At 32.9% G+C, this 10356-nt stretch overlaps 1 protein-coding gene across 1 annotated transcript; it reads left to right on the top strand.

Annotated features, from left to right (window-relative positions):
• Positions 1 to 6555: 6555 nt before the first annotated feature.
• Positions 6556 to 7506, top strand: LOC102013056 (olfactory receptor 6C74). Its single transcript, XM_005397240.2, has one exon. The coding sequence runs from the start codon at positions 6568 to 6570 to the stop codon at positions 7504 to 7506; it is 939 nt and encodes a 312-aa protein (XP_005397297.1). The 5' UTR covers positions 6556 to 6567.
• Positions 7507 to 10356: the final 2850 nt, after the last annotated feature.

Below are 10356 nucleotides of genomic sequence, written 5' to 3'. Positions count from 1 at the left end.
GATTTTTCTCAAAGAGTTAAAATTACAAATTTCATTTGAGCTAGATCTTCCCCAGACAGCTAAACGCATCATATTACAGTGATATATGCATACCAATATATAACAGCAGAATTCATAATAGCTAAATGGAAGCAGTCTGTGTGCGTATCAACAGATGAATAGCTAAGGAAAACATGGCGTATACGTATACATAATAGAATACTACTCTGGTTTAAAGAGAAGGATGAATTCAAGATATCTGATGGAAAAAGAATGCATTTAGAAAATACATTAAGTGAAATAAACCAGACACAAATTTAATATTACATGGTATCTCTCATTTGTGGAAGGCTAAGTACACAGACAAAGCAAAGCAGAAGAGTCATAGAAGAAAACAAGGAGACAGATTTTGCACAAATTGGAGGGGATCTGGGTGTATGAGGGCAAAGGGAAGAGGGACGAGCAGCGGAAGTAAAAAGGTTTATTTTCTATTTGTCATTGACATGTACCAAATTCCTACAATGAATGTAAAGATTGTATGTCATAAGTAAGAAATAAAATAATAAACTAAAAATAATAACAACAATTAGAATGAAAATGTGGAAAGGGAATTTAGAGAAGGATGGAAGGTGGTGCGTGGGAAAGGCAAGTGGATTAAAAAAGAATCAATCTAGGTTATGCATATGCACCTATTTCCTACCATGACTATAAACTTCATATACTGCAAAGATGTACTTAAAAAATAAATACTAAATGTCTCTGGAGATAAATATATTTAATGTGATTTAAACATTGTACATTGTATACACTTATCAAAATGTCACAAATGTGTACTCTAACAAAACATAATAAACTTCCTGAAATAATACTCTGGGAAGGAGTAATTAAGTCACTTTGCTTACATGTAATTACTTAGAGTTACAGTGAGCAATGTTCTGAGGAATAGGTATTCATTTTTCTAAAAGAAGAAAAGGAACTTAAAAATGAATCATTTTATCCAACTGTGAAGTGGCTACTGTATTCTGATGTGAAACTTAATAGAATATTATTTTATTATTTTATCTTAAAGTTATTTTCAAATGCTTGCAGCACATGTACTGTAAGTTTACCACCACTGCTCTACTTTATCAAAACTAGCTCCATGCTCACTGACCTGGCTTCCCCTTGATACACACTCTTAGTCTGTGACATTGTTTTATTTTATAATTCACCTTGTTCAAAATTTCAAGATAATCTTCAACTGCTCTCAATTCCAAAGAGTTCACATTTTTTCCTTAAAGTTAGACACATATGTATCGAATTCCTACTTGGTGTCAGAAATGTTCTTGATCTTAACCATTTAGAAATGAATAATAACTATGGACAGTCTCTGCCATGAGGCAGCGTAGAATTTTCTAGGAGAAGCAGTAAAATTTTTAAAAAGTAAAGACGTGTAGAAAAATATGCTGACTGAGAATAAAAAGGCTGAGATAAAGACTGTAAGGAATAAAAGTGTTTCCTCAAGTATAGTTTCCTTAAAATGACTTTGAATATAGGATCTGGAATTTGAGGGGAATGAAGATACAGATCAGGAGAGAAGTAAAACACTTCAGGATGAAAGTAAAGTTAAGGTGCATAGCATGTCAAGTAAGGAAAAAAATGGAAACACAGGAAATCTGGATAGGTAGGTAGGAACTGTACCGTCTATTTTGTTGACCAATCAGAACCACGATTTCAAATAAGTTTTATGTGTTGTCTATTGTTACTCTCCTATCATCTTATTATGAAATTTTGTTTATCATAAAATAATAAAATAAGATTGCCAATGAAGTTTTAGTCCTAAAAATAACTATGTTATAAGCTGTCCACATAGCAAACCTGGTTAGTGCATTTTAAGCTAATGAAACACATAGAAAATACAAAAAATAAGTTTTATGAAACAAATGAAAAGGTAGAAAAATAATTTGCAGGCCTGCAAGCCAAACCTCCCATATGATTCTCTATTCTGTTTTTTCCTACACCTGCCTGCTGACTAAATCTATATTTAAGATAGCATGACATTACATAGGAAAAATCTGAGTGACTAAATGGAGTAAAACCAGTCTTTCCCATCATCCAGAAAGCAAAAAGAAATCACTGTCAGTCATGCTGCATACCTGACTCTAAAGTTTATAGGGATAACTTTCTATTTTGTTTTTATTTTGTTAAACCTGGTAAAACTGCCGGTTTTTAAAACTGGCAAAATGAACCTGTCTTATTGAAATTAATGATGGTGAAAGCAGGATCAAGGATGGTGAATTACTGGTAGATTATCGATTCTTATCCTGAGTTCTCTTTACATAGGTATGTTTGGATTGTGATAAAAAGGCTGCATAATCATGATGATTGCATGTTCTGCACATTTTATAATTCAGTCAGCTATTTTTAATTGTCTCATGTGTATTGCAACAGTGATTTTAACATGTATCTTTTATAGCTTCTATTGTTTATGTACAGTGGAAGTGTAGAAAAAGAAAAATATTTGAAATATGATTTATATTTATAATAGAAAAGATTTGTCTACTGATCAGATGTAGACACATAAAGAATAGACACAAACACATCTGACTTTTGTGTGTCTGTCTAGAAAAACTGAACATGAGCCTAACTTCCTTTCAATCCAGATCATCAGGACATACCTTGGCTTTCTAGATTCTAAACTTGATTCACTCTCTTAATTGTCCACTCAAGATGGCCTTCAGAGGCTTAAACAGAGAAATAAAATATAAGTAAGCTCTTCTTTGAATCAATCTGAATTAAAACTTTTGGCAAGGACCTTAAGTACTTCCACACTAAAGATTAGTGCATTTCATCTTTCTTGTTCGACATGTATGCTTGCCATGCCTATGTAAGCTGAATTAGGTTTTGTAACAACCCCTTTTACAATTTACAATATAAAGCCAAGTCAAAAAATAGTTTTTGTACTGTTTTTAAACTTGAGGTTATGGATTTTAAAGTTTTCTTCATTCATTAAATAATTGTAATATACTTTGAAAATCCTAACACAGTGTTCTCCAGGGAACCGTTTTCTTCTTTAAATTTAGTTTTGCTAGGTTATCCTCTGGGGTCTCTTGGCACAGAATACATAAGGAGTATACTCCTTGCAATCTTCAAAACTGCAAAACAAGCTACTGTGTTTCTCAGAGAGGCAAGCCTGAAATCTTCTCCCTGTCTTCTAGGCTTAGGAAATGAAATATAAAATGTTTCTATGCACAACCAAAGAATATATACTCACAGTTTAACATTATGAAAATTGGAGAACATTGTCTCTTTTTAAGTAAAAAATCATGAGAAGTGAAATAAGACTGTTATCGATAAAAATCTTTGAACTTATAAACCCTGAGTGTATATTGTTGATGCTAATGTAGTAGTTTTGAACGACAAGCTAGAAATATGGGTTAAAGCAGTGTAATATGTGTGATGTGAAACACTGAGAAATTGCCTCCATTGTGGGACTTCTGGTAGAAGAAGACAATTGAGAATCAAACTATTACTACAGAAATGAAGGTTTGGAAAATTATGTTTTTATTTTAATCATACTAACTTTGTTGCATGAAGTTAGAGGAAACAGTGATTCTTTTATAAAATCATTAAATTGAGTGGCATCAAAGTAAAACTAATTTTTAGAACACATCCATTAAACGGTTTTTATACTAAAGAATCACTTGTATGATAAGAGAAGTTGAAATTTTTAATTTTGTAAGAAGCAAGCTTGAGTAGATATTCTTCACAGTATAGAACTTTTATTAAATGAATGAATTTTTCTTTCTGATACTTACAACTCCCTATGCCTCTAATATATGTGATCCTTGTGTATACTGTGAAATGTGAAACTGAAAGGATTTGCCCTACACCTGAGTTCCTGTAATAGATATTAAGTTGTTATATTTAATTCAATATTTTAAGATTTCATCTAAGATAGTATTCTCACATTTTAATAAAGTCTCTTACCACACTAATAAATTCTCTAATCTGCGACAGATGCCTTTGGGAGTATAATGATGGTGGGAAACATATGTATAATTATTTTGCTGTCAGCTAGCATGCTTTTTATTACAGGGTTTGGAAATGAATGCTGTCCAGTAGTATAAGAAGAATTTTATTTGTAATTTAAATTTAGGCTAAAGAGGAAACATATGAATCTACTGACAATACAAGCACTCTATTGTTGATTGAGGTTGTCATATGCTCATTCACCTTACTTGGTTTTTAATAGTTGACTTTTAATTCTCTTCTATTGGTGTATGTTTGTAGTGTATAACGGGTACATTTATTCTGGGGAGTTTGTACCTGTACGTAATGCATCTTCATTCTTATTTTTGTCCCCTTCCCCTTCCATCCTCCCTGCTCCCAACTCTTCTTCCCTTTCTCATTTGTAAAGTCTCTATTTCCATTTTTTTCTGCAACTCTTGTTTTAAAACCCCGTTTCCCTTCCTTCTGCATCTTTTGATCCCCTTCCCATTTGAAAAATTTCTCTCTGTTCACTTTTAACTCTCTGTTATTTTGCACTTATGCTTTCTGACTTTAATATGGACTGTAACTTTGAATTTTAAAAATCTCATGAATGAGTTAATCATATTTTAATAACCAAAATATAGGCATACAGACAATTTTAGAAGAATGATCAAAAGACAATGAGAAAGGAAAAAAGAACTAAGGACAGGTTAGGACAACAACCTTAGTTATCTTGCCATCATTCGTAGTCCTCAGAAATGTTTTTGCAATTTGTAACACAAGAGGGGGAATATACAAAGTGTAATAAATTTGAAATACAAGTTAACATATAATCCAATGTTCTTTTAAGGGAAATACTCTTGGTCTGTAGAAAAAAATAGTATTCTATTGATCTACTCATGGCGTATGAGTAGGATCAACTCATGGTCTATAAGAAAACAAAACAGGAAGAAAAAAGTTTAAAAATTAACATAATTGTTACACGGTATAGAGTGTGGTAGGAAGAAAATTTGTGGGAAGGATGTGAATAAGAGAGAAGAGGCTACCATCGCAAAACGAAGAAGCATGTGTATTCTTATTATGCATGACATTTTATCTTCTAGATCTTTCTTCTGTCACTGCAAGCATTCAATAAACCACACTGTATTATTAAAGATGCATAATACACAAGATGTTTTATATCTGCTTGCATGTATAACAGAGAAAAGAGGGTAGTCAGTATAAGGACATGTATATAATTATGATTTTTCAGTCAAAGGAGTATTAATACACATATAAAAAGATAATATTGATTTTTCTTCAGTTTTTATTAGCACGTCCTTGTAGTAAATAATGTTGATGTTCCTTCTGGGCAGTTGGTACCTGTACGTAATACACCTTAATTCCTTTTTGACATCTTCTTTCCCTTCCCTCTTCCCTCCCTCCATCCATCTTTTCACCCCTTCTCCCTTTGTATATACGCAGTACATAGTGTTTGCATTCCTGGCATGGAGTTGGTACATGCACACATCTTAATTCCTTTTTCATTTTCTTTCCCCTGCTCCAGAGCTCTTTTTTTTGGGGGGGGGGCTTTTTTTTCTCTTTTTTTTATTTTAGAAATAAAAGGAGGAAAATATTAACAGACCGACAACATTTTACAAAATAACATAGGATCAGTACAGACATTACAGAGTTACAAACAGAGTGGTAGGGAATTAACAATGCTTATTGTATTACATATTGATATATTCAATGTAGTTTCTCATGAAAACACATATAGACATATAAAGCTAATCAACCAATGTCTCACTGACATAGAGCTCTTGACCTCTATCCCACTGGAGAAAGATCTACCTCTCTACTTCTTATTAACTATCTTATAATTTACTCTTTATTTATAGTTTGGGTTTCTTACATAAGAGAATTCATATGAAATTTAGGTGTGTGTGTCTGATTTGTTTCACTTAATATTATGGTCTCAAGGTGCATCTATGTTCATATAATGACTCAAGTTTATCTTTCCTTGTGTCTATGGAAGTTAAATATAAAGGAAAAGCTGCAAGTCTCAGAAAACAAAAAGAAAGTAAATTCAAATATTACAAAAAAGTAGGAAAGGAGAACTAATAGTGGTCATAAGGATGCAAATCTTGAAGAATATACAGAAGTTTGGTGAAACTATGAAAATCCCAGTGATCTGGAGATGTTTAAGTCAACTATGTGTTTATTTAAAGCCAAGACCAGAGATTGAGTTGCCCAATAACGTAAAATAATTTATATGAAGTAGATATGTTGGAAAAATTGAAAGACAGTACAGAAAATTAACGTTAAACTACTATGAAAATCTTTGTGTTTTTCAAGTTTATATTAGATGACTTTATCAATACAATATTTTATTCTTACAGGACATTTGGATTTATGCACTTTGGGAAACTAAACTAAAAATTAAACTTAGTGAAGTTTTGAATAAAAATTATCTGAATAGATTTTAATAAGCAACTATTGATGGGTAGCAGACTAATGAAAGAGGTTAGGTGTGGACAGCAACCTATTTGTGAATGATCTCAAGATGTATCTTGTACAGACCCACCGCTTTGCTTCTAATTTTCTCTGCTTACTTATTTAAAATAGAAATCAGCCATGCGAAACCACACAACAGTGACAACCTTTATTCTTCTTGGAATAACTGATGATCCACAGCTGCAGGTGATCATTTTTCTTCTCCTGTTTTTCACCTATCTGTTGAGTGTCGCAGGAAACCTAACCATCATCACCCTCACCCTACTGGATCCTCATCTCAAGACACCCATGTATTTCTTCCTCCGAAATTTCTCATTTTTAGAAATTTCCTTCACAACTGTCTGCATCCCCAAATTCCTTATCAGTATGGTAACAGGAGATAAGAGTATTTCTTACAATGACTGCGCAGCACAGCTGTTTTTCACCATCCTCTTGGGGGCAACTGAGTTTTTTCTTCTGGCTGCCATGTCCTATGACCGCTTTGTGGCTATTTGCAAGCCCCTGCACTACGTGACTCTCATGAGCAGCAAAGTGTGCAACTTACTGGTCCTTGCTTCGTGGGTGTCTGGTTTCCTGATCATATTCCCACCGCTCCTTATGGGTCTCCAGCTTGATTTCTGTGCGGCCAACACTGTCGATCATTTCTTCTGTGATGTTTCTCCTATACTTCAGCTCTCTTGCACCGAAACAGACACAATAGAATTAATGATGCTTCTCTCAGCCATTCTGACACTCCTGGTTACACTGGTGTTAGTGATCCTCTCGTACACAAACATCATCAGGACCATTGTGAGAATACCTTCTTCTCAACAGAGGAAGAAGGCCTTTTCCACATGTTCTTCCCGCATAGTGGTTGTGTCCATTTCTTACGGCAGCTGTATTTTCATGTATGTGAAGCCCTCTGCAAAGGAACGAGTGTCTTTAAATAAGGGGATAGCTCTGCTCAGTACTTCTGTTGCCCCCATGTTGAATCCTTTCATTTATACACTGAGAAACAAACAGGTGAAAGATGCTTTTAGGCACATGACCAAAAGGATTGAAGCTTCCTCAGTGAAGTGAAGCGCTGCAATGACACTACAAATAAACAAGAAGTATAGATTGTGACACAGAAATCTTCTGGTTCTATTCAAAATTACATGACCTTTTCCTGGACTTCTAACCTTCATTGTGCCCTACCTAATCCCAAATCCTAACTCTTACTATTATTTGTCCCTCATGCTGAGAGCACAAGAAATAGAGTATAGTTTTTTATTTTGGTTAAGTAATTTGCCGTTTTATTTCTACTGATTTCCTCTCAAAATTCTCTCAGAAGGAGATAACTAGGACTTCCATTTTTCTGTTCCTTTCATTGCTCAGGAATTCAGAGATTAAATTTGTTCTGTATTCTACACAAACTTTAATGAATTACCTAGATGTGATCACCTAATGAACTTTTTACTGGTGGATGTAAATGGGAAATAGGATTTACTTTCTCAATGTTTAGTTGAAATTTAGAACAAATAAATTTAAGAGTATTTTTAAATTACATTGATTGACACTTTCAATTTTTAAATTTTTTTTATTAGGATATGTTCACAATACCTAATGATCACATTCCACATCTTCATTTAATATTAAAATGTAATTTCTAAAAGTATATTTTAGACAATTGACAGGCCAAACCCGATGACAGGCAATGTGAAAAAACATTCAGGTGTTCTAAGTGAACAATATCAATATCAATATGGAGCATGTTTATACACCCAAGGTAATTTAAATCTTAGGATGTTGTAAAATCCTATTATATCACCTCAGAAATGCTATTCAGTTTTTTTCATCATTCGAAAGTGAGCCTTCGAAAACATTTTGCAGTCAAAGGGAACAACTAATATTGTCGGAAATTTAGAGACTACATCATAAGATGAAATATTTAGGGTAAGGATCGTATGAGCTTGAGGAGAACCTGCCTGTAGGAATAATGAATGCTAACTCTGAACATTAAGATCACTATCTTAGCAAAAATTATGGATTTGTTTTTGCTTTTTATAACTGTATTCAAATGAAATGTTCATTTGGCATAATTCCATAGCATATACATGTGTGTATTTGTTAACAATTATAAATTGACAGTATAAAATACTTTTAAATTTTAATAGAAAAATAGAAATGGAAGGAAATCACTAAAAAAGAAAAAAATGTGCTTTTTATCACTTAAGAAGGTAACTTTAATAACATAAGTATGGACTGATGGACACATATATTTGTACATATTGATGAAGTCCACTATGATATTCTGATTTGTGCAAACATTGTACAGTGATCAGCCCATTGTATTGAGCATATCTATCACCTTAACATTTTATCATTTCTTCATCGCGAGTCTATTCAAATTTCTGTTTTCTACTTTGAAGGCATTGTTTTTGATTATATTCAACATGTTGTGCCAATTGTATTAATGATAGAAATATTTTTAATTATATATATTTCATTACATTGACATATATTTACTTACTTAATTCTTCTACTAAATGATCTGAAAGTCTTGGTCCAACATTATGCTACCTAGTGTTAGAAGGACCATGTATTTCAAAATTAATGTTTCACAATAATGTACAACTGTATGTTAAAATAAATGGAAATCATAAAAATTATATTCAGCCCAATTCGAACACTATTTAAACTGCTATGCTTCTTTCTTATCTAATATTCATGTCTTGATTTTGTATTTTTTACAAAATTTTAAAGCAAATATATTCTATATTGGAAAAAAATTTTAAAGAGATAAATGGCATTTGCTTTCTAAATTTTCTTATGTATAGAAGAGCTTTCTTACATTTAACAGTTTACATTATGTCCAGTGACAAAATCCAAGGCAAAAATTCAAATGATCAGTTTACAAAGTTTTTTATTTATTTCAACTTTCTTTTGAAATCTAGTTACTTTCCCACCTTTAAAAGAAAGCATTCTAAGTTTGAAAAGAGTAATGGGGCCAAATCATTATAAAAATAAAGTATTGGTGAGTACTTATTATCACAGAAAAGGGAAAATTAGAATGTTTGCCTTAAAAACTCCATAATACTCCCTATTGTATCCTTTTAAAATAATTTTCCTGAAATCCTGAATTTGAATCTGACACAACTTTTTATTTTTTATTTATTTTTTTATTTATTATTATTATTATTATTATTATTATTTTGGTTTTTCTCCTGTACCAGGAACCAAACTCACGACCTTGCGCTTGCCAGGCAGGTGCTTTGCCGCTGAGCTAAATCCCTAGCCCTTGACACAAGTTTTTAAACATCTACTTGGCATATCATCACACACTCCTCATATGCTTACCTTCCTTTCCTCGTCTTCTTTCTCCTCCTCCTGCCAAGTCTCTAACAGATGAAAGACACTGTTCGTTTGAAAGCTAAGAGAAAAACAGTTCTTGATTGGCCATTGACCTGTAGGCTGTGGTTTGCTGCCTCAAGGAACAAATTAGAGTGAAGTCCCAGAAAATGAGGGTACACTACTTTACGTGACAGGCTATGACAACTGCTTCTGCTAGTACCTCTTAATCTATAAAACTGAATTCACCAAATTAGTAACCTAGTAAAAGGTAAATTGAGTTCTACTCACACATTTGTTTCTTAGGTCTTTGAAGTTATTAAATTCTGTAGTTTTGCCAGGTAAAGCACTGCTTTATGGTTAGTGAAGAAGACACCTGACTTTCTATATTTTAACTATCTGCTCAGGAAAATTTCATATCTGCCCTCAGACCACTGTAAAGCAGACTAGCATATAGTCCTTATTATCAATGAAACTTCTTTCCTCCTGCCTTTCTCCGCTTTAGTAACTGAAGGCAGCAGCATGCTACAGTTATTGTAATTAAGATTAACTCAAAGCTGAAGCCGTACAATCCCTGAATAATCTACATTTCAGGGACTT

The sequence above is a fragment of the Chinchilla lanigera genome, unplaced genomic scaffold, assembly GCF_000276665.1.
Source record: "Chinchilla lanigera isolate Chin_1 unplaced genomic scaffold, ChiLan1.0 scaffold00057, whole genome shotgun sequence".
In the NCBI taxonomy this organism is placed as follows: domain Eukaryota; kingdom Metazoa; phylum Chordata; class Mammalia; order Rodentia; family Chinchillidae; genus Chinchilla; species Chinchilla lanigera.
The sequence above is the reverse complement of the archived record's forward strand: the minus strand, read 5'-3'. Positions and strand labels throughout refer to the sequence as shown.

Excerpts from the sequence above, each read along its gene's own strand:
- LOC102013056 (XM_005397240.2), top strand. The coding sequence starts at position 6,568 with ATGCGAAACCACACAACAGTGACAACCTTTATTCTTCTTGGAATAACT.